Source organism: Garra rufa, chromosome 1 (assembly GCF_049309525.1).
Source record: "Garra rufa chromosome 1, GarRuf1.0, whole genome shotgun sequence".
Taxonomy (NCBI): Eukaryota; Metazoa; Chordata; class Actinopteri; order Cypriniformes; family Cyprinidae; genus Garra; species Garra rufa.
This window is the reverse complement of record NC_133361.1, coordinates 46,274,226-46,297,898: the sequence shown is the minus strand read 5'-3', so window position 1 is coordinate 46,297,898 and position 23,673 is coordinate 46,274,226. Positions and strand designations below refer to the sequence as shown.

General features: G+C 41.6%; 2 protein-coding genes across 2 annotated transcripts in view; both read left to right on the top strand.

The window, feature by feature from the left end:
- The window catches only part of slc6a16a (solute carrier family 6 member 16a), an 18,029-nt gene extending 6,059 nt beyond the window's left edge, over nucleotides 1-11,970 (top strand). Inside the window, exons 4-12 of the mRNA XM_073833296.1 lie at nucleotides 1,659-1,785; nucleotides 4,163-4,338; nucleotides 4,990-5,100; nucleotides 5,208-5,449; nucleotides 6,403-6,583; nucleotides 7,122-7,323; nucleotides 7,415-7,574; nucleotides 7,689-7,851; nucleotides 9,205-11,970. Of these exons, the coding sequence (XP_073689397.1) occupies nucleotides 1,659-1,785; nucleotides 4,163-4,338; nucleotides 4,990-5,100; nucleotides 5,208-5,449; nucleotides 6,403-6,583; nucleotides 7,122-7,323; nucleotides 7,415-7,574; nucleotides 7,689-7,851; nucleotides 9,205-9,540 (1,698 nt within the window). The 3' untranslated portion in view covers nucleotides 9,541-11,970. The remainder of the gene's footprint in view (nucleotides 1-1,658; nucleotides 1,786-4,162; nucleotides 4,339-4,989; nucleotides 5,101-5,207; nucleotides 5,450-6,402; nucleotides 6,584-7,121; nucleotides 7,324-7,414; nucleotides 7,575-7,688; nucleotides 7,852-9,204) is intronic.
- Nucleotides 11,971-14,983: 3,013 nt separating this feature from the next.
- Nucleotides 14,984-23,673, top strand: part of slc17a7a (solute carrier family 17 member 7a) — a 35,328-nt gene continuing 26,638 nt past the window's right edge. The window contains exon 1 of the mRNA XM_073841543.1: nucleotides 14,984-15,115. Coding sequence (XP_073697644.1) covers nucleotides 15,054-15,115 — 62 coding nt within the window. The 5' untranslated portion in view covers nucleotides 14,984-15,053. The remainder of the gene's footprint in view (nucleotides 15,116-23,673) is intronic.

Sequence of the window (23,673 nt, the reverse complement as noted above, 5' to 3'; positions counted from 1 at the left end):
TTTTTTTATTTTATTTTAAAATACAGTAAAATATAATTTATTCCTTTGATGCAAAGCTGAATTTTCAGCATCATTAGTCCGGTCTTCAGTGTCACATGATCTTATAGAAATTATACTAAAATGCTGATTTATTATAATTGCTGGCAGCAGTTGTGCTGCTCAATATATAGGAAACTGTGATGCTTTTTTCAGGATTCTTTGATAAATAAAAAATTCAGAAGAACAGCATTTATTTCAAATATAAATATTTTCTGAATGGAGTCAGTACATTTGTATTTTTTTTTTTAATATATATATATTGATGATAAATCAGCACATTAGACTGATTTCCAAAGGGTCATATGACACTTAACACTTCTGGACATTTTTGTCCATTTCAGTTTTTTTTTATTTTTATTTTTTTTTTTATAAGTGTGCCTGTATTAATGCCAACAGCAGAAATTTTCGGCTCAGGTGTTTATTTTTATTGAAATTTTAATATTTCACCCTCAATTCCTTCAAAAACTGTTTTACCCTCCGTACAAAAAATACTTACACCTTAAGGACAAAAATGTCCACATTGAAACCCATTAACAAAACCAGCATTTAAAGCATTTAAAGGGTTACAATTCTGAAAATGAATGAATGTTTGGTATCTATGAATAGAACAGATGCTGGTTAAAAAAATCGACATCAGTGAAAGTGGAAAAAAATATTAATAAATCATATTTTTATGACAGTTTTTGGATATGGACAACTTTAACACACAAGGGTTAAGACTGGAGTAATGGCTGAAAATTCAGCTTTGCGTCACAGGAATAAATTATATTTGACAGTATATTAAAATAGAAAGCATTTTATATTGTAAGATTAGTTTTATATTGATGCAATAATACTGTTTTTTTTTTTGTATTTTTGATCAAATAAAAACAGCTTTGATGAGCGTAAGAGACTTTAAAAAACAGAAGTCTGACTGATACTGAACTTTTGAATGGCACTTACACAAACACAAACTAATTGTCAGGTTCACAGCATGTTTTTCCAGTGCATATTAGACATTACAACAAATATAAACAAAAATAGTGTGTTGGCAGTTTTTCAGAGATATTATTGGTGAGTTTATATTTAAACAAACTGAAAAGTGTCATGTTTTGTCTGACATGGGATATTTTTAACTTGATTGAAGCCTTCAGCTTCTGCAAAACCAAATCTGTTTCAAAAAGAAACTGCTGTATGCAAGCAAAAAGCCACAAATATTTTGTGGCTGACTCATAATAAATTAGAAATTGTTGAGAAAAAAAATACACAGCTAGTTTTAGTTCACTGTTATGAGAAGTGTTTCTAAAATGCCTGCAGTCCATACATGCCATACATGTTGCTATATATTCTGTGTTTGTATATGAGGAGTGGGAGTATTTTCTCTCTGTATGAGAATATAAGAGGATTTCCTGTGTGCTTTTGTAAACGTGTGCTTGTATGATAACAGTATCAGATTGTTAGTAAGACAGACCTACGGCAGAAGTTCCATAATGCTGGCATCTTGCACATTATGTCATCTGAGTTTGCCTTTCAGTCACAGAATGAGTAAAGATATTGACAATGACTATTTTCTGACTTTCTGTTTGGTTTAAAGTGATACATCTACACAGGTGTTTTCATGCTGCTCTTGTTTTTCTCAGGTTTGTTTCTTCGTGGCCCTGTACTATAATGTGATCATTGCCTGGTCTCTGTTCTACATGGGGAATTCATTCCAGTATCCATTACCATGGGAACAGTGTCCTGTAGATATGATCTCAAACCAAACGGGTATGTTGTTCACAAACACATACACACTTGGAATGGTCATTATAAATCATTTTGTAGTCATATACACAAAATTAATTTCTTACGATATCACTATTCAAAAGTTTAGGGTCAGATTCTTTTTTTTTTCTTTCTTTTTTTTTCAATGGAACCCCAGGTAGACTTAATACACGGGTGCCCAAACTTAGTCCTGGCAGGCCTGAGTCCTGTGTAGTTTAGCTACAACCTCAATTAGACACACCTGAACCAGCTAATTAAGCTCTTACCAGGCATACTAGAAACTTCCCAGCAGGAGTGTTGAGGCAAGTTGAAGCTAAACTCTTAAGTCTGACAGTAATTATTTCGATGATGTCAAATGGTTGCAATTTTCAGTCGAAGGGCAACAAGAGAAGCAATGTAAGTCTTCACTGCTTTCCTTTTGAAAAGAAAAGGAGAAAAGTATGGGAAGATGCCTGTGAACGAATAAAACCTCCTAAAGAGCTGCGTCTTTGTTTTCTCCACTATTGCCCTGATGCCATTGAGGCTTTTAGTAGACCACAGCTACTGAAAGAGCTTACAAAGGCAGAGACAAGAAACGCTAGATGTCAGCCTGACAGGATGTAAACATGCCTATGCTTGTCATGAAGCCGCAGCCACTGAAGGAGTTTCTCAGCATGGATTTCAGTTGATATCCAGAGACATTTAGACTCCTTGTATGGAAAAAAGTCAATGGTACAGCATTTGGTTTAAGCCTTCGTGTATATCCATTGCCACCTGTAAGTTGTGTTGTGGTAAAAATAGAGACAGTTAGCTCCATGTAGTCAACCGTTTGACCTAATCGAAATAATGCCACCCCCATATTGCAAATTATAAAACGGTTAGTTCCATTCCTCAATTCTGATTGGTCAGCAGCTGTGTCGTATTCATGATACAGCACTGCTATGACCGCTTTACTCAACGGTTTTGTGTATCATTGAACCTCCTTAGCAACCACCCTTAGCAACGTAAACAAAGCTTTAGCAGTTAGGGACTACTTTTTACAGCGGAAGGCAGTTAATGATTTTACTTTATGAAAAAGTGCAACCTAATATATATAAATGAATATATATTTTTGATATTAATATTTTTATTGTGTGGTAACCGTTTTATAAAAGCAATAAGGTACTTGAGGCCGTGCTGTATCGTGAATAAATCACGGCCTCTCGTACCTTATTGCTTAAATATGTAGAAACAATATGGCTTTTTGAAAAAAGCAAATCTTTGGTGGGTTTTCTATTTCAGTAAGAGACATTTAGGTTATATTAAACCATACAAGTCTTTATACCCATGGTTCCCCTTAAGAAATGAATACTTTTATTCAGCAAGGATACATTAAATTGATCAAAAGTGACAGAAAAGATTTTTAGATTGTTACCAAAAAAATTACAATTAATGATGTTCTTTTGAACTTTCTTTTCATCATAAAATCAATGTAAAACATAACTGTTTTAAAGATTAAGAAATGTTTTTTGAGCAGCAAGTCAGTATATTATAATGATTTCTGAAACATACGTTTGTGCTGCATTATGCCGCAAAAACAAATGTTTCTGCTGGTTTGGTGTTTAAGATATTAAACAATATTTTTTGACTGTGTGGCGTCACTCTCCACCCCATGTTGCCCAAATCGCTCCAAATCGGCACAGTTTGTGCTAGGTTTATTGAAATGAACATTGCATATATTTTCCCTTTTTAGAGATAACAAACATAATTCATGCCAGTCTCGTCACTCTCCACCCCATGCTGTCCAAATCTCTCTAAACCGGTGTTGCTGCTTTTGCTGTAGTTTGGATCAGATTAATGGAGGCATGGTGAGCAGAATGGGACTTCTTTAAAAAAACATTAAAAATCTTACTGTCCAAAAACGTTTGACTGGTAGTGTACAATGTTCAAAAAACGGTCAAAAAAATTATTTTTAAATAATATATCGAACACCAAACCGGCACAAACTTTAGGTTTTGCGGCACAAATCAGCACAATTTCCAATAAAAGCAAAAACAAACAAACTAACTAAATTTAAAAAAAATGAAAAAAAGTAATAATTAGGAATATCAATTGCACACTGTGCTGTAATGAAAACATCAAGCTTTTAAAATAACAGTAAATCCCACTTCATTCAAACATAAGGTGAAGGGGTTCAAAGGAAGAACACGTCGTTGTTGCCTAGGGCAAAGGCACAAAGAAAAATCAGTTTTTCTATTCAAATACGGAAAAACATTTGAATAGTGTGCAATCCATTAATGAGCACTCTACTAGTCAGTTACTCACGCACATTCCTAATAATTACACTCTTTGTATATTGCGTGTCTGTGATAGAAAGGGTTTTTATGTTGCTGTGTTGTAACATCTCCTCTTCTTGTCTTAGTGAAGGAATGTGCGGCAAGCTCTCCTACCTCATATTTCTGGTTCAGGAAGGCTCTGGATATCTCAGACTCAATAGATCAGTCAGGAGAGTTTAACCCCGTCATGACCGGTTGCCTCCTTGCAGCCTGGGCTGTAGTGTCCCTCGCAATGATCAAGGGCATCAAGTCTTCGGCCAAGGTACATAAAAGATACATTTGTGTATTTCTATCAGCTGTTGTTTACTGAGCAAATTATATTTTTTTATCCTCTGACCTCAGATAAACCTTTTTACATTGTAAAAAAAATAATTTTATCAAGCCACTTTCCTCACATTGTTGGTGTTTTGCTATTTTTGTGAGGTTTTTGTATCCTTGAAGGAATATTTGATTCCCAGTGTATTCAAAATTGTTGCCAAAACTTGTAAATGAATGGAATCAGCAGATATTGAAAGTAAAGGGGTCATGAACTGCCTTTTTTATTATTTTGTACTCTTTTCTGAGGTCCTGTTATAATGTTTTCAAAATTTACAAAAGAACAAGTTCATAATTTCTAAGTAATAGGCTATTTTCACATCAGAACGCTGTGCTTGAATAGACGTGGCAGACTGTAGACTCAAAAGTAAACGCCACCTGCTATGATTGGCTGACATTTGCGAATGTTTGACAGCCTACATCCTTCACAGATGGATGCTGCTGTGATTTAGGTCAAAGACGCATAAATATTCACTCAGTACAATCTATCTATCAAACAATCTGTAATAACAGACAAAGCAATAGTGATCCCGTAATAAAAACAGTTCAATTCATTAAAAGTTAATCAAATTAAAGATCTGTCTTTTCTTTTCTCTAGGTGATGTATTTCTCCTCCGTGTTCCCTTATGCTGTGCTGATTTGTTTTCTCATCAGAGGGCTCATGTTGGACGGCGCTATCGAGGGCATCAAATATATGTTTTATCCTAAGGTGACAACAGGAGCTCACACTGTTCCCGTAAAATGTAATTCAAAGGCATGTGGAATCAAAATTTAAAAGTGATGTAATCATAGTCTATTTCTCTGTTTCTTCATTAGCTGGAGATTTGGGGGGAAGTGCAGGTGTGGCGTCAGGCTGCTACACAGGTGTTTTTTGCACTGGGTCTGGGTTATGGCTCTGTGATCGCTTACTCGTCCTACAACCCTGTGCATAACAACTGCCATCGGGACGCCATCATGGTCTCAGGCATCAACTTCATGACCTCAGTACTGGCCTCTCTGGTTGTCTTTGTGGTCCTTGGTTTCAGAGCCAAAAACATTGCCCTGGATTGTGTCTCAACGTAAGTGAGAATCTCTTTTTTTAAAACCAGTCATAAGTAGCAGAGGTATATTTGTAGCAATTGCCAACAAAACATTACATGGGTCAAAATGATTGATTTTTCTGTTATGTCAAAAATCATTAGGATATTAAGTAAAGATCATGTTCCATGAAGATATTTTGTAAATTCATACAGTAAGTATATCAAAACCTAATGTTTGATTAGTAATATGCATTGCTAAGAACTACATTTAGACAACTTAAAAGGCAATTTCTTTCAATATTTAGATTTTTTTGCACCCTCAAATTTTCAAATAGTTGTATCTATCCTAAAAAATAACAAGCTTTTTAACTCAATTTCAAAAACCTGACCTTTATGACTGGTTTTGGGTTCCAGGGTCACAAATGGTTTTGAACAAAATCTCTTATGCCCAACAAACCTGCATTTGTTTGTTTTTTGTTTAGATTTTTTTTTTTTAATGTGCACATACATTTTTCCTTAATTTGTAAATAAAAAGATGGTTTAAATGCATAGTTCACCCAAAAATGAAATCATTAATTACTCACCCTCATGTTGTTCCAAAACTGCAAGACCTTTGTTCAACTTCAGAACACAAATTAGGATATTTTTGATGAAATGCGAGAGCTTTCTGACCCTACACAGACAGCACAGCAACACAACTACCATGTTCAAGGCCCATAAAGGTTGTAGAGGTAGTAATTTACTTAAAAAAAAAAAAAACACTTAAAACCCCAAACGTTTGAACAGTAGTGTAATTTACATTTCAATATGATTGTGTAAGCTTTTATAACTCACGATACTCAATATTCATTTCCATCATTTTTGTCCTCTCATATTTATGTCCAAGACATATTTGCATAAAATACATCCGGCTAATAGTTTTCCCTGTTACTAATAATGATTTCATAATTTCTTTATATTGATATGACATGTAATGTTATGTCACTCTGCAGTAATGTAGCCAGGTTGGCAGGAATGGCAACAACAGGTTCATCGCAGCATTGGTGGCCATGGTTCAACATGTCGGACCCCAAATCAGTGGCTCTTCAAGATTACAGAGAATGGTACAGCCACTATGGAAGCCTGCTAGGGTCAAATATCACTGATTGTGATCCAGAAAGAGAAATGAGCAAGGTGAGATTCACATATATGTATGAGCTTCAGTGCATATTCAATTGTTTCTCAGTTAATACAAATTCTGTCATTAATTAGTCACCATCATGTCGTTCCAAACCCGTAAGACCTTTGTTCATCTTCAGAAAACAATTAAGATATTTTTAATGAAATCTGAAAGCTTTCTCTCCCTGCATAGACAGCAATGCAACTGACACGTTCAAGGCCCAGAAAGTTAGTAAGGTCATCAATAAAATCATCCATGTGACATCAGTGGTTCAACCGTAATTTTATAAAGCGATAAGAATACTTTTTGTGCAACAAAATGACTTTAATGATGTTCTTACTACCTTTCTGGGCCTTAAACATGTCTATTCAGGATCAAAAAGCTCTCAGTTTTCATCAAAAATATCTTAATTTGTGTTCCAAAGATGAACGAAGGTCTAACATTTTTGGCTGAACTGTCCCTTTAAATGTGTCTCACTAAAATAATGCAATTGTTTCTGGATGTGAGAGTCCATCTATCCATCAATGTTGTTCCTGTTCCTGTTTCTCTTAGGGAGTGGAAGGCACAGGTTTGGCGTTTATAGCATTTACGGAGGCGATGGCGTTGTTTCCTGCAAGTCCATTTTGGTCGACTTTGTTCTTTCTCATGCTGCTGAATTTGGGCCTCTCCACCATGTTTGGCACCATGCAGGGCATTCTTACCCCACTCATGGACAACTTCCGAGTGCTGGGGCGCCACAGGACCATGTTGACGGGTACACACAAATAGACACGCTAATACTAAAGGATATTGTGCCCTGGCTGTAAATGTCACATAACTTGTCTGTCTTATTGTATAACTTGCAGTGTGTAGCTGTATCTTGGGCTTCTTCATTGGCCTGCTATTCACTCAAAGAAGTGGCAACTATTTCGTGACCATGTTTGATGACTATTCTGCCACACTGCCATTGATCATCGTTGTCATTTTTGAAACCGTCAGCGTGGCGTGGATTTACGGGGCTGATCGGTGAGATTAAATGTGAAATGATAGACATATATGATGATTATTCTGGAGTTAATAGGGTATGTGTGAACGGCTGTGTGTAAGTTTTTAATCCTCATTGTATTTGCTGTTCTCCAGTTTCTTGGATGATGTGGAGGTGATGCTGCACTGGCGCCCCCCAGTGGTTTATCGCTATTTGTGGAAGTATGTTTGTCTGTTTGGCATGGTGGGACTGCTGGCTGCTAGTCTTCTCCGCATGGTCTTCAAGCGGCCCACTTACACAGCTTGGAACCACACCACGGTATTATACTCTCAAATGAGATGGAACATAATAAACTAACTTCTTTGTAATAACCTTCATGTTTTTCCAGACCTGTATAACTTCATGTGTTTTGAAAAAATGTGTTTTTGTACATACACTACAAAAATTTGGGGTCTCTCATGCTTATTATGGCTGCATTTATTTGATTAAAAATACAGTAAACAATATCTGTTTTCTATTTTAATACACTTAAAAATGTAATTTATTTCTGTGATGACAGCTGATTTTTTTTTTATCAATCATAACTCCCGGCTTCAGTGTCACACTAATTTGCTGATTTAGTGCACAAGAAACAGAAATTAAAATTATAAATGTTGCAAACAAATATTTTTGTGAGATAGTTGATTTTATTTTTTAGCATTCTTTGATGAATAGATCCCTAGGTATTAAGACTTGTATGGCTTAATATCACCAAAATGATGTCTCTGATTGAAATATGTAGTAGAAAACCCATGAAAGATTTACAAGCGCTACCTGTTGCTATTTTTACTGTAACACAATTTGTAAAATAAAATACTGCTATGATGTCCACAGCTACTGAAAGAGCTTACTGGTGGTAATGGATATATAATAAGCGTAGGCCTAAACCAAATGCCGTACCATCGATTTTTCCCCACAAGGAGTCTAAACGCCCCCAGATATCGAGTGAAATCCGTGCTGAGAAACTCCTTCAGTGGCTGTGGCGTCATGACTAGCTTCGGCATGTTTACAACTTGCCAGGATGGCATCTAGCATTTCTTGTTTCTGCCGTTCGTAAGCTCTTTCAGTAGCTGTGGTCTACTAAAAGCCTCAAAGGCATCAGGGCTGAAGTGGAGAGAACAAAGACGCGGGTCTTTAGGACGTTTTTTTCATCCACAGGCATCTTCTCATTCTTTTCTCCTCTTCTTATCGCTAGGAAAGCAGTGAAGACTTGCATTGTCTCTCTTGTTGCCCTTCGCCTGAAAATTACAACTAAAAGCTACACAATGTGGCATAGTATCAGTATTTTATTTTCTGAGTTGTGTATTCTGAGTTGAGGTAAAAATAGCAACAGGTAGCACCAGTAAGTCACCGAGTGCAACCATTTGACATTATAGAAATAATGGCGCCACCCCCAAGGTCCAAAATATGTATAAAACAATGTGGATTTTTTAAACAACATAAATCTTTCATAGGTTTTTCTACTAAATATTTCAGTAAAAGACGTCATTTATGTTATATTAAGTCATACAAGTCTTAATACCCAGGGTTCCCTTAAAAAATTGGTGGTGTACAATTTATGAACAAAAACATATGTGTTATATTGCTCTAGATTATCCATCCCACTTTGTTGACAGTATTTCTCTCTGTCAGGGATCTGAAACTACCCTTGAGTATCCTGGATGGGCTCTGGCCATGCTCTCCATGCTAATCATCATAGCGTCTCTCCCCGTGCCCATTTGCTACCTGCTCTCCTTCCTCAGAGGTGGACAGAGCCTACCAGTGGAGGAGGGCGAAATTGAACCTCCAAGAGAACGATACTCTAAATGCAATTCTGCTGAGCCAGAGCCAAATAACCATCACTCCCCACTGGATGAAGAAAGGAATCGGCCTCGTTCCACCTTCCTTCCACTGGGGGCTGAGCACTACAGGCTACTCCCGCAGCAGGAAGATGGAGAGGAAGAGGAAGAAGACGACACTGGGTTGTAAGGGAACGCAGGTACAGAATTGAAATACAGAATTGAGGACTATTTATTGATCAGTATTGGAGTTGATTAGTGGAGTGGAGAGAGGCGGACTCCATTTATTCTCATTATGCTAATGAACATTCATGGAAATTATTTGTCAACCAAGGCCCTATTTCAGAAGGACGCTTTTTGCGAGTGCACCAATCATTGAATTGCTTTGTACTTGAATCCCTATGTGTACTAGTGATGTGCTCTATACCAAAAGTGCCTCTTAAAGGAATAGTTCACCCAAAGGTTTAAATTTGCTGAAAATGTACTCACCCTCAGGCTATCCAAGATGTAGATGAACTTGAATTTAAAGTGATCTATATGAATGTCTTTCTTACAAACATGCAGCTTTTCACTTCACCGGAGGTTAATTGATGGATTGGAGTTGTGGGGATTACTTGTGGATATTTTTACCAGCTGTTCTGACGGCACCCATTCACTGCAGATGATTCATTGGTGAGCAAGTGATATACTGTAATACTAAATTTCCCAAATCCATTCTGATGAAGAAACCAACTCGTTTACATCTTAGGTGGCCGAAGTGTAAGTACATTTTTAGCAAGTTTTCAAGTTTTGGTGAACTATTTCTTTTAACGTATATGCATACTTAAAGGAGAAGTTCACTTCCAGAACAAAAATGCACAGATAATGTACTCACTCCCTTGTCATCCTAGATGTTCATGTCTTTCTTTCTTCAGTCATAAGGAAATTGTTTTTTGAGGAAAACATTTCAGGATTTTTCTTCATATAGTGGACTTCTATGTGAGCTTGAACTTCCAAAATGCAGTTTAAATGCTGCTTCAAAGGGCTCTAAACAATCCCAGCCGAGGAAGAAAGGTCTTATTTAGTGATACGATCGGTTCATTTCTAAAAAAAAAAAAAAAAAAAAAAAAAATTGACAACTGAAAAAATTTAAATGGGAAAATGAGATGGAAGTTTTTTTGACACACTCCAACTGTCTTGAACTGGAATACACAGAGTTCACACAGAGCTAGACAAGATGAGCATTTGAGGTTAAACGGTATATAATTTTATTTTTATTTTTTTTTACAAAATAACCGATCGTTTTGCTAGATAAGACCTTTCTTCCTCGGCTGGGATTGTTTAGAGCCCTTTGTAGCTGCATTTAAACTGCATTTTGGAAGTTCAAACTGGCACCATAGAAGTCCACTATATGGAGAGAAATCCTGAAATGTTTTCCTCAAAAAAAAACAATTTCTTTATGACTGAAGAACGAAGGACATGAACATCTTGGATGACACGGGGGTGAGTACATTATCTGTACATTTTTGTTCTGGAAGTGAACAACTTTAAAATTATACATCAGATTACAGCTTTTCCAAAAGACAACATGATTTTACTCTATTGAAGATATCTGGTGGAAGACTTATAAAAAAAAAATATATCAGAATTATTAATACTACTAGAATACTAATGAAAGGTTTCTTTGAGAATGAAACCATTAGTCGTTAACTTTATTAACAAGTTCGTTTTAGCCTTGAATTGGTTATATTATCATGAGAAATTTTATTATATATGATTGTATATTATATATTATATAATAGAGTTATATGAAATGGCAATAATTACATCTGACATAAATTAAGTACATGAATTATTTTAAAGTTTTCAGTCACAGTGAAATACTACAATGTTTTTAGTTAAGCCACAGATCACAGTATAAACGATCTGACTATCAAATGCCACAAATTGCACAAATATTAGGTTAAGCTACTTAGTCAAACTGGGAAGCACAACTCATGGTTGAGCATCACCCACCCACTCCAAATATCTTTCAATGATTTTGTTTTCAGGTTGTAGCAAGTCACTGCAATTTAAGCCATGACTCCATAATGCCAAACTTTGACTGCACAAGCAGAAACGGCTTTACATTCATAGTGCACAGTTTGCAGTAACATTGAACTGTACTGTGATATCAGAAGAACAATGCAGAACAGTTATCCTGATGTGGATCCTCGGGTTGAATCAGGTGTGTGAACATAAATACAGACGGCAGCTTCATTTCATGTTCTTTTGATGGTTATATTATGGGTGGGAAAGCTCAGTGTGCTTTTGGTCCATCTCAGGCTGACCAGAAAGATTTTAGTCTACATTTTAGACTGATCCACAATTGGTTTTAGTCATTAGACTAAACATGAAATCTTTTTTTTAAATGTTTATGCTTGGATTTGTGTATGTACATTATAGGGGTGTTTGCATGTTTACTTCATTTGTGAATATTCTTTTTTGTTCATTCACTTCTGTAATGTAGTATGACAGTACATACAGTATAGTTTGGATACTTCAGAGTGTTTGTGTGTATGTGTTAAGAACAAGATTTTGCAATTACTATCACAATTTGTGCCATGTATATCACTGTATATAGTCTGTACCAAATAAAAGGTTCTTTGGTCATAAATGTGAAAACACATTATTTCTTTGCTTAATATTTATTTAGTTTCCAGCATGTTTTTTCTGTCATGTTTTATGTATAAAACGGACGATTATATGTTCACTAAAGTTCAATCTATATATTTGTACAAAACTGTACAAATTAGTGCAGTTTTTGTAATAAATACAGTTTCAAATGGGGTTTAAAAGAGAACTGGTTTCAGGCCAATCTATCTATCCACATTTTTCTTCAACACGGAAGTAAGTCTATGGTTGAGACTTCCGGTTCATTATCCGCTATAGGGAAAAAATGAGAAGAATATGAACTTTTATAATCATAGGTTTGGTCATTAACTTTTAAATGCATCATTATGCAAACACAAGAGCAGAGTTCTCAACATGAAAGACTCGTGAAAGAAAGTGCCTCTTCATTTCTCTTTAATACGGTAGGAAATCAAGTTAAACGAAATGTAGATAATGTTTAAACAGTGACAGGATTCAGGTAACTAAGCAACAGAGCGTCCGTTAAAGACGCAGTTATGAGGAAGAATGTCCCAAAGCTTGCCTACTATTCTGCTACATACTCAAAAGTAGGTACTTTTTCTTCACAAAAAGAGTACATACTTTTAGGGCGAATTGGGACGCAGCATGTTTAAAATGAGGTAAAAAGATCGACTGAATGAATTAAACTGAAACTTTTTCAATATAATTAAATATATATAAATGTGAGCAGGTCACAAACGTGACGTCAGCACAATGTAGATTTGAAACCCGGAAGATGAAAATAGCGCAAAAAAGCTCAAAATTAACCAGTTATCTCTAACAATAAATATTAACAGATGCCAACGTTGCTTTGTGCAACACAAACACTTCTGCTAAAATCTCTTAAAAGTTGTCTGGGGTTTCGTAACCCTTTAATCTGTGCATTAATTTGACTAGAAACAGAGAGCGGAAATATTTAAATCCTCTGCATTCAGAAAAACGGTGGATAGACGGGTTCATTAAGTCTGTTTGACTTTATATGTTATTATTATGAAATTAAGAATTTGACCGGTTGAATTATATGTTAGGTTATAAAAAATCCTAAGTTATCTGGCAAACTGTTATAATTAAACTGTGTAGTAGGTATACGCAGAGCCGTTGTTTCTCGGCGGCTCTGGGTCTACGCCAGGGGTCCCCAAACTATGGACCGGGGGCCGAATGCGGCCCGCCCCCACATTTGGACCGGCCCTCTGAACAATGCCAGAGACATATTTTGAAAATGAAAAATTAAAAGGAAAAATTTTAAATATGATTTACTTATATCTTGATAATAAAGGTTGGATTTCAAACTAAAATTTGTTAGTTAATTTTCGTTTAATTTTAGTTATTAAAATTCAACATAATGTGTCATCGCAATCGAACAGGTGATGCGCGAGCCAGCTAGATGACAAAATGACTCAATAGCATTTGAGGTGAAACTAGCACTGCTTGTGGGACAGGTGCAAAAGCAAGACTTCACTCATCTCCCAGTTACCAAAATTTTTCAGCTGAGAAACCAGTGGCCCCATTCCCAGTTGAAAAGTCTGTGTAAGCGCTGAAAATGATGAAGGCAGAGTTTGACGTGTGATTCAAAAAACACAGTGGATTCTTGAATCGATTTTGCTTGACAAGCCTCTCAAGGCTGCGGTTCTCTTGGTTGGTTGTGCATCTTTTTCTTCTACACGTTTTCCTTCAACTCAACTTTCTGTTATCATGCTTGGATACAGCACTCTGTGAACAGCCAGCTTCTTTGGCAATGAATGTTTGTGGCTTACCCTCCTTGTGAGGGGTGTCAGTGCTTGTCTTCTGGACAACTGTCAGATCAGCAGTCTTCCCCATGATTGTGTAGCCTAGTGAACCAAACTGAGAGACCATTTTGACGGCTCAGGAAACCTTTGCAGGCGTTTTGAGTTGATTAGCTGATATGTCACCATATTCTAATTTTTTGAGAGCGAATTGGTGTTTTTTTTAAAATGTGAGCCAGATCATCACAATTTAAAGAACCAAAGACATTAACTACTTCAGTCTGTGTGCATTCAATTTATTTAATACACAAGTTTCACAATTTGAGTTGAAATATTGAGATGCACCTGTATATCTTTTGAAAATAAATTATCCCTTTTCTGTGTGGTGCATAACAAAATAAACATTAAAAGGTAGAATAAATACAGGTAAAATCATAATAAAATAACTGGTAGTCAGTCCAGCCCATGGTATTTTCTTTTATAAACCGACCGGCCCCCCATTAAAGAAAAGAAAATTATGTGGCCCTCTCAGAAAAAAAGTTTGGGGACCCCTGGTCTACGCTATTCATTGCCGTTGATAAATTGGCAAAATATTATTCTTTAAATCTGCAAACATCTCTGTAGGCCTATAGTAAACGCAAGGTGGCGATAAGACTGCACACAAACTTTCACACAGGGACCCAGGTACCATCACATGATGCTGAGAAACTCCGCGCCCAAACACAACTTATTTACAGGTGACAAATTTGGTAATAAAAACTATAGCTAGACTATTATGGGTTACCAAAATGACAAAAAACTACAAAAAAAAGGTATTGATTATATAAAAATATGTCAATATGTCTTTATGGTTTATGAGACATCTATTATTTTATCATTTTCTTTTGCGTGTGCGCGCGCAATTATTTTACTTATGTTATGTAATGTGCAGTCGTGTAGCTAAATGTTATTGTGTGTTGTTCACACATTAAAAAAGCAGTTAAAAGTTCAAAAGTTCTACGTGTATAAATATAGCCGATAGATAGATAGATAGATAGATAGATAGATAGATAGATAGATAGATAGATAGATGATAGATAGATAGATAGATAGATAGATAGATAGATAGATAGATAGATAGATAGATAGATAGATTTTCAGGACCACGGACAGAGAGAGAAGGAAAGCGCGGGGGATGTTAGGGATAACTGAACCACATATAGTAAGGGAAATCTGAGAGAGAGAGAGAGAGAGAGAGAGAGAGAGAGAGAGAGAGAGAGAGAGAGAGAGAGAGAGAGAGAGAGAGGCACACGGGACAGGAGCATACCGGTCGGACTCGGAAGTCGCGACGATGGAGATCCGTCCGGACCGTTTTAAGGCTCAGGCAGGAAAAACTTTGGGAAAAATACACAGGTGAGGAAGTATCTTACTATCCTCAGGGTATTTTGCTACTTTAAGAAATTTTCCGTTAATTGTTTCTTGGTTTCTCTGTATGTGTCTTTTTCAAAGAAGAAAAGTAGTGTTCAAAAAGTGATTTAAATCGAAATTGATGGCGTTGATTCTATGACACTAAACGACTCTGACAGCACACTTACTGAGAAAACATGCTGGTGTAACCGTATTAGGTATTAGATTATATTAAGTTCACTAAACCCAAAAAGTGTTTATGTTCCCTTCTCTGCGTGTGTACATGTACATGTGCATCCTGCTTCAAGATGTCAGGTGCAAACCCTTGTCGTGACTCAATCTCAGTCAAAGGTGTTCTTATGTAATCTGTTTGCACGTAATGCGTCCACTCTGTCCGATTGAGAAGATTGTCCAGATGGATCAGATTAGTTCGTGGCTAACTCGGTGCCTCAGACATCCGACGCATGGCGTTGGTGGCTTGCTCTCTCTAGTGTCTGTACGCGTGAGCGAGTTCATATTTCAAATGAACCTTTTATTCCACCTGAGCGTCAGGTAGTCCCGCGCGTCCCGGGACACACAAATTCTGATTCCACGCACTAGTTGATAAACCTAGCTGAACGGACCGCGCTCAGAGAACAGGAAGTCGGTTGACCAAATTTGGTCTTAATACGCCACTGCCTAGTACTAAACATAATAGGCCTACAAACGTTCCATCCAAAAAAGAACAAGTATTTTATATCAGTAACAAAAATGTATGAGAAAGAATGAATGATCATTTATTTCAACAACTAAACTGTATTACGTTTTAAAACGAATTAGGAAGGAAGTATTTTGTCTGGACAGATTTGTCGTTGAGCACATTTGGCTGGCGGGGGAGCGTTTTAAATACTTTGTTAAATCTTGTTAATTCGATATCTGTCTTAGTCGCAAATTCTGACAGGATGGACTGCTCAAAGGTCAAAGTACATCCCTTTCGAATTAATTTATCTAATACCTGGAAAAAGTTTGATAACCTCTAACATCATTGTCTTTAAAAAATAAAATAAAAATCTATAAAATAAATACAACGTTTTGTAGATTAAATGCGACGTCCTCGCAGAGTAAAGTCATTTCATTTTTCGCACACTCTTGCAATGGATTTTAGGTAGCAACGAAACGTTTAAATCCTGCTCGGAAATAGCCCATGAGAAACACATACACGCCCACACACAGCTGTCGGTCCTACAAATCCCTGAACGCCCCCTCCCCATCACTTCTTCGTCTTTTGCGCGCGCCAGTCCGTGCGCGGGCTCGTGGGATTAGCTAAATGGAGGGCGGCACGCGACTCCCGCTTTGTAGCGATGATGCACGTGCACAGTATAGTTTACCTCTAGGAGTAAATTTGATCGATTTTTTTTTATAAAACGTGCTTTTGTCCGCATACTAGATGTCTTAAATCTGATAATCAGTGCGTTTAAGTGTAGTGTGAAATTGAAGGTGTGGTGTGGAAAAGTGTGTGTTAAAAGTAAACTGCTGATTTGGATTTTTGTCTCTCAACCTATAGCTGTGTGACTCAGTGTCCCTGATAATATTTGAGAGAAAGCATCAGCAGCTGATTAATCATTTAAAGCTCAGCAATGCGTCTCATTCTCCTACTGTTTCAGCCTCGCAGGCCAGCAAACACACACCTCACACCTGCAGTTCTCTTACTAGAGGGAACGAGTACTGCGTAAGAAGTATCTTACGCTAGGGGAAAATCCTTTTTCTGCGAGATATTGAAGCCAAAAATTATCCTTAATTTTGAAATAATGTAAAGCGCGTTGCAGCAGCATACAGACATAGGCGAAACAGCTTGCGCGCCTATTGGCTGCTCTGCGGCAACTGCAGCAGCCTATTAGAGCGAGGCCTGACGCGACGCCAGATCCAATGGGGGCATTTCGCGCCCTTTGCGTCGCTTCGCGCCCTTTTCGTAGCTTCCCGCCTAAAAGGGCGTGGTCTAGGCCTATAAATATCGCTCATAGGCAGCTATTATCTGATTTTTCATCCTTCAAGCGAAGCAAACGCATCGCTGGAGCCGGAGAAGAAGCCGCCGTCGATTGCAAGCATCTCAGCGGGACGAGTCTCTGAAGCTGCTGGCCACGCCGCCTTCCGTGCCTTCCTGCTGCGCTTTCCGGCGCTCATATCCTTTAAGATCTCAAGTGTGTGTCGCCGCTGCGATACACACTTCTCTATAAAAGAGCAGGCGTCTTTTTAAAGATGCCTTCCTGCGGCTCATGCAGAGCCACACTCAGTGACGGGGACCGCCATATCGTCTGCGTTTCCTGCCTGGGTGAGGAGCACGCGGCGCTCGCGCTCGCTGAGGGCGGCTGCCCTCATTGTGAACTACTGCCGATGGCGACTCTGAGGACTCGCCTGGCACTCTTCGCCGAATCTGCTCCCCCGCCCGCCACGGTGTCGCGCCGTAAGAAGCGCCGTGCCCAGCGGGCACCGGAACCCCCCCCAGCCGACAAAGCTCGCCGGTTCGCCCGCCAGCTTCACCAATCTCGTCAGCCTCCGTCCCAGATGTTAAGTGGCCGCTGCCCGCCGCCGCTTGCACCGACACGGTTGACGAGGGCACAGTTATGGAGGAGGAGGATTCCTGCTCTATTCTGGCGTCAGGCAGTGAGGATTGGACGAGCTCTGTGGACCTCGCTCCCCCCGCCCACGCTCCGTCAGGCTCGAGAGCTTCGATCGAGGCAGAACTGATGAGGATTCTGACACAGGCCACGGCGTGCCTTGGCCTCGAGTGGTCCTCACCGGAGCAGCCCGCTCATAACAGGTTGGACGGCTGTTTTCTGCCGAAAGGGGAACGCGCTTCGAGCGCGTGCAAACCAGCGCCTTTTCTTCCTGAGCTTCACGAAGAACTGGCTAAATCCTGGAGCGCCCCTTACTCAGCGAGAGTGCGCCCATCCTCTTCTCTAGCGTTCTCCACTGTGGACGGCGCCGAGAAAAAAGGATACCTCTCTCTGCCGCCTGTCGAGGAGGCGATAGCAGCCCACTTGTGCCCGCCCTCCGCTGGACGGCGTGCTAAGTCGGCGCTGCCGTCTAAAGCATGTCGCCAGACGTCAAACCTGCACAGCCGCGCTTACACCGCCGCTGGGCAGGCAGCGTCAGCGCTGCACACAATGGCCACGCTGCAGGTTTTTCAGGCTGACCTCCTCCGAAGGATGGATGAGGAAGGCCCTGACGCGATTTGTGTGCCGGACCTAAGGAGCGCCACGGACCTCGCACTCCGCGCTACAAAGTCTGCAGCACAGGCCATCGGACGCAACATGGCTTCGCTCGCTGTAGCCGAAAGGCATTTGTGGCTGACGCTTTCGGAGATGGCTGAGTCTGAGCGCACCGCGTTCTTCGATGCTCCGCTCTCTCCCGCTGGCCTTTTTGGATCCTCTGTCAAGGACTTTGCAGAGAGATTCGCTGAGGTACAGAAGGCGTCCCAGGCGATGAGGCACTTCCTGCCGAAACGCTCCAGCTCTGCAGCCGGCCGTGTGAAACCGCCCGCGCAGAGCGCACGACCCCAGCCACAGCCCGCTGTTGCCGCTTCGCAGCGCCACCGAGCGCAGGGCGCGAGACCGCGTTCCCGCTCTTCTGGCCGCCGTCCCGCTGGTCGCGGCCCGAGACCCAGGTTGGATTTGAAACCTGAGCCTCCGAAGCAGTCCTAACAAAGCTAGGAAAAAGACGGTGCGCGAGTCCCGCTGTCGCCGGACCCCCACCAAAGGTATTTGCTTGTTCAGTTCCAAGTATTGTGACTGTTCCAGTGTATTTTGCAGCCAACAAACCGGCTCTGTCGCCCGTTTGCCTGTACTCAAAAGCCGTTCTCACGGCTACCCAGATAAATCCAAAAAAGAGTGTATTTTCTGGTGTCCCGGCCACGGCCGATGGTGTTTCACGTGTCAGAATGCCCACTCCCCAGTGCCCATTTCTACACATAAGCACACCCTGTCTCACAGGTCAAGCGCACATAAAATCGACTCGAATCGATTGCGCTTCACAACCGGCCACGGCCGATGGTGTTTCAAGTGTAGTCAAAATGCCCACTCAGTGCCCATTTCTACACACAAGCACAACATGTCAGACAGACCCTGCGCACATAAAATCGGCTCAGATCGATTGCGCTCCACAGGTGATAGACGTGCCCACTTTACAGTGCCCACAGACATCACATCACGCACGTCAAAAGGTTTCCGTAAAAGCGAAACTAACGTGCATGCAGGCGAACGGTGTTTGCAGTGTGTTAAATGTGCCTGTTGCCACACGACCACATCCACACACAGACATAATAGTTCCCGCTATCAGCGTGCCCCACGCCTCGAATGTCAGCACGTCTCTAGTGCCACAGCACTCCGAAACCACTCCGTTACGGATAGAACGGAGCGCGTTTCGTATTCAACCTCTAGCTATTCATGCAAACGCATGGGAAAAGCTTCCAGGGGTTTCGAAATGGGTGCTGGACATTATAAAAGGAGGCTATTCGCTACAGTTTCACCGACGCCCGCGCCGCTATACAGCGCGCGTCGAGACCACAATGCAGACAGAAGCAGCACAGCTGCTTCGAGCCGAAGTGGCGAAACTATTGAGCAAAGGAGTCATAGAGCCCCTCTCTCAAACTCAAAGCGAAGGAGGGTTGTACAGCAGATATTTCCTGGTACCGAAAAAAGACGGGGGTCACAGACCCATATTAGATCTAAGGCAACTGAACAAAGCGCTGGTGAAGCGTCGGTTCAGGATGCTCACGACCAGAAAAATCCTCGCGCAAGTTCGCCAAGGAGACTGGTTCGTGTCAGTGGATCTGAAAGACGCGTATTTTCAAATACAGATAGCGTCACGTCACAGGCGATTTTTGAGATTCGCCTTCGAGGGCCAGGCATATCAGTACACAGTCCTGCCGTTCGGTTTGTCCCAGGCACCCCGTACATTTACAAAGTGCATGGACGCAGCGCTCGTTCCTCTCAGACTGAAAGGCGTGCGCATACTGAACTATTTGGACGATTGGCTGATTCTAGCGCAGTCTCGCTCAGTGCTTGTACAGCATACGACCATGTTACTCGATCACCTCGAGAATTTGGGTCTCAGAGTCAATTGGGCGAAGAGCTCCCTGTCCCCCAGTCAGAAAACTTCCTTCCTGGGCACAGAATTGGACTCGCTGTCAATGATAGCGCGGCTGTCACCACAGCGCGCAGCAGACATTCAGCGCACAGCGGGCTCGTTCCGCTGCGGCGCGTCTGTCCCGCTCAAAAAATTTCAGAAAATGCTGGGTCTCATGGCCTCAGCGTCATCAGTTCTGCAGCTGGGTCTGCTGCGTATGCGTCCACTGCAGTTCTGGCTGAAAGCGCGCGTCCCGCGTCAAGCGTGGGCGCCCGGTCGGCTTCGTATCACGGTCAATCAGAAATGTATCACAGCCCTGAAGCCGTGGAAAGCGGTCGACTGGTACCAGTCAGGTGTAAGCCTGGGGACTTTCTCGAGAGTAAAAGTGGTGTCTACGGACGCGTCAACCTCGGGATGGGGGGCTCTGCTCGAGGGCAGACCGTCTTTTGGCCAGTGGTCAGAACGGGAAAAGCTCCTACATATCAACTGCCTCGAAATGCTGGCAGTACAGAACGCGCTGACGCGCTTCTGTCCCCAAATAAAAGGAAACCATGTACTAGTCCGCTCGGACAACATGTCAGTGGTTTCCTATATAAATCGCCAGGGCGGTCTCAGGTCCAAAAACCTATACAGACTTGCAGAACGCCTCCTGGTATGGGCTCAGCGCAACCTGCGCTCGCTGAAAGCAGCGCATGTGCCGGGGCTTCTGAACATAGGACCAGACAGACTGTCCAGGAACAATGTTCCAGCAGGCGAATGGTCTCTACACCCACAGACAGTACAAATACTGTGGAAAAAATTCGGCAAAGCGGAAATAGACCTTTTTGCGTCTCCGAACAACGCTCACTGTCAGGAATTTTACTCAAAAAGCAGAGACGCGCTGGCCCACGAATGGCCCCGCCGTCATCTCTATGCTTTTCCCCCCATCTCTCTCCTACCTCAGGTGATAGAGAGGGTCAGGGAAAAAGGATGTCCAATACTGCTGATAGCGCCGTTTTGGGAAAACCAGCCCTGGTTCCCAGCGCTGATGCAGCTGACGAGCACTGCCCCGTGGCCGATACCAGTGAGGAGAGACCTTCTCTCTCAGGCCAGCGGCTCGATTTGGCACCCTCACCCAGAGCTGTGGTCCCTTCATGTCTGGGCCACCAGCGAATATATGATGAACTCCCAAAAGGAGTATTAAACACGATCACGCAGGCTAGAGCCCCTTCTACGAGACGGCTCTATTCCTCAAAATGGTCAGTGTTTTCGGGCTGGTGCGCAGCCCGCGGCTTGTCACCCACTAACTGTGGTGTGATGGAGGTGCTTTCCTTCCTACAAGAGCTGCTGGACAAGGGCAGAACCCCGTCCACGCTCAAAGTCTATGTGGCGGCTATAACGGCGTTTTCGAGCGCAACGTTAGGTCAGTCAATAGGAAGGAACGATTTAGTTATTCGCTTCCTGAGGGGAGCTAGAAGACTAAATCCCCCCAGACCTCCCTCAGTCCCCGTATGGGACCTTTCTGTGGTACTAGAGGCCATGAAAGGCGGACCATTCGAGCCTCTGCAGACGATTGATTTGAAATACCTGTCTCTTAAGACTGTGTTTCTGCTGGCTCTCGCTTCAGTGAAGCGCATAGGGGATTTGCACGCACTCTCTGTGAGCGCGACGTGCATGGAATTTGGACCTAATGACTCTAAAGTCATACTCAAACCCAAGCATGGTTACGTTCCAAAATCACTCAACACACCGTTCAGGGCACAGGTCATCGCGCTGTCAGCCCTACCGGTCAATGATGAGGAAACGGACGCGAACCTCCTATGCCCAGTCAGGGCATTACGAGCTTACGTGTCTCGCTCGTCTGCTTTTAGACAGACAGATCAGCTTTTTGTTTCGTTTTACGGGCGCCCAAAGGGACTGGCCGCTTCGAAACACAGCCTATCCAGATGGATAGTTGATGCTATTGCGTTGGCATATGCTTCCAAGGGCAAGCAGTGCCCGCTAGGTGTCAGAGCACATTCCACGAGGGGCGTGGCCTCGTCGTGGGCTTGGTCGAGTGGGATTGCCTTACAAGATATTTGTACGGCGACGGGCTGGGCCTCTCCGTCTACATTTATAAGGTTTTACAACCTGGAGGTTCCCGCCTTACAGGCCAGACTGCTGTCAGTCTAGATATTCAGTGTTGTCTGACCTGATTTATCAGCTCGAAATGCTGCGTCTACTGAGCACAGCTCTAGGGTCGACAGTGAAAGTAATAGCAGCACAATATGTGTCTGGGCAAACTGTGTGATGACCCTTATTCTTGCGTCAGCTCAGGCCGTAACCCCGCCCTGTATGTACGTTTACTCAGCGTCTGAGTGACGCTGCACTATGTGGAAGAGTGCGGCGTTGCCCCTCCCTCTTCCCCGGACTCCCTGTGAGTTCTATAGGTGATTATGAACTGTATGAACCCCGGGCTTTCGCCCTTGGGTCTTTGGTGTCAGATCTCAGCATGCACGGCGTTTTACACTGGGTCCCCTAGCGTAAGATACTTCTTACGCAGTACTCGTTCCCTCTAGTAAGAGAACGTACTCGGTTACTTACGTAACCTCGGTTCTCTCTAGAGAGGGAACGAGTACTGCGTATCTTGCCGTGCATGCGCACGCTCTGGTTGCTTTAATGATGAAAAACCAGATAACCTATGAGCGATATTTATAGGCCTAGACCACGCCCTTTTAGGCGGGAAGCTACGAAAAGGGCGAAGCGACGCAAAGGGCGCGAAATGCCCCCATTGGATCTGGCGTCGCGTCAGGCCTCGCTCTAATAGGCTGCTGCAGTTGCCGCAGAGCAGCCAATAGGCGCGCAAGCTGTTTCGCCTATGTCTGTATGCTGCTGCAACGCGCTTTACATTATTTCAAAATTAAGGATAATTTTTGGCTTCAATATCTCGCAGAAAAAGGATTTTCCCCTAGCGTAAGATACTTCTTACGCAGTACTCGTTCCCTCTCTAGAGAGAACCGAGGTTATGTAAGTAACCGAGTACGTTTTCTCTCTGTCATCCCTCCATCTCTCCACCTCACTCGTCACATTCAGTCATTCCTCAGTGAGGAATATATGCTATTTCAGACCGGTGAAATTTAGTTTTTAATTAAGGAAATGATCTGAAAACACACTTTTCACTGTTTATTGCAATGGTATCTCATGACCAATTCGTACGTATTTTACGAGCTGGCTAATTTGTACGAATTTGTATGACCTGAAGCTCAAGGTGTACTGTATGCAAAGTGTAGCTTTTCAAAGTGTACTCCATTTGATGTTGTGCACATGCTCTAGAAAGCTTCATACATAGTGTCTGCACTATTTATTCCCATATGTTATTAATAATAACAAATATTTCGGAAGTTATTTAACCAAAGCTGAGCTGTCTCATACCCTCTCACTTACAAGTGCTTCTCAATATGAGCGTCTTGTTGCAGTCTCCGCTATTTTGTTATTGTAAGCAG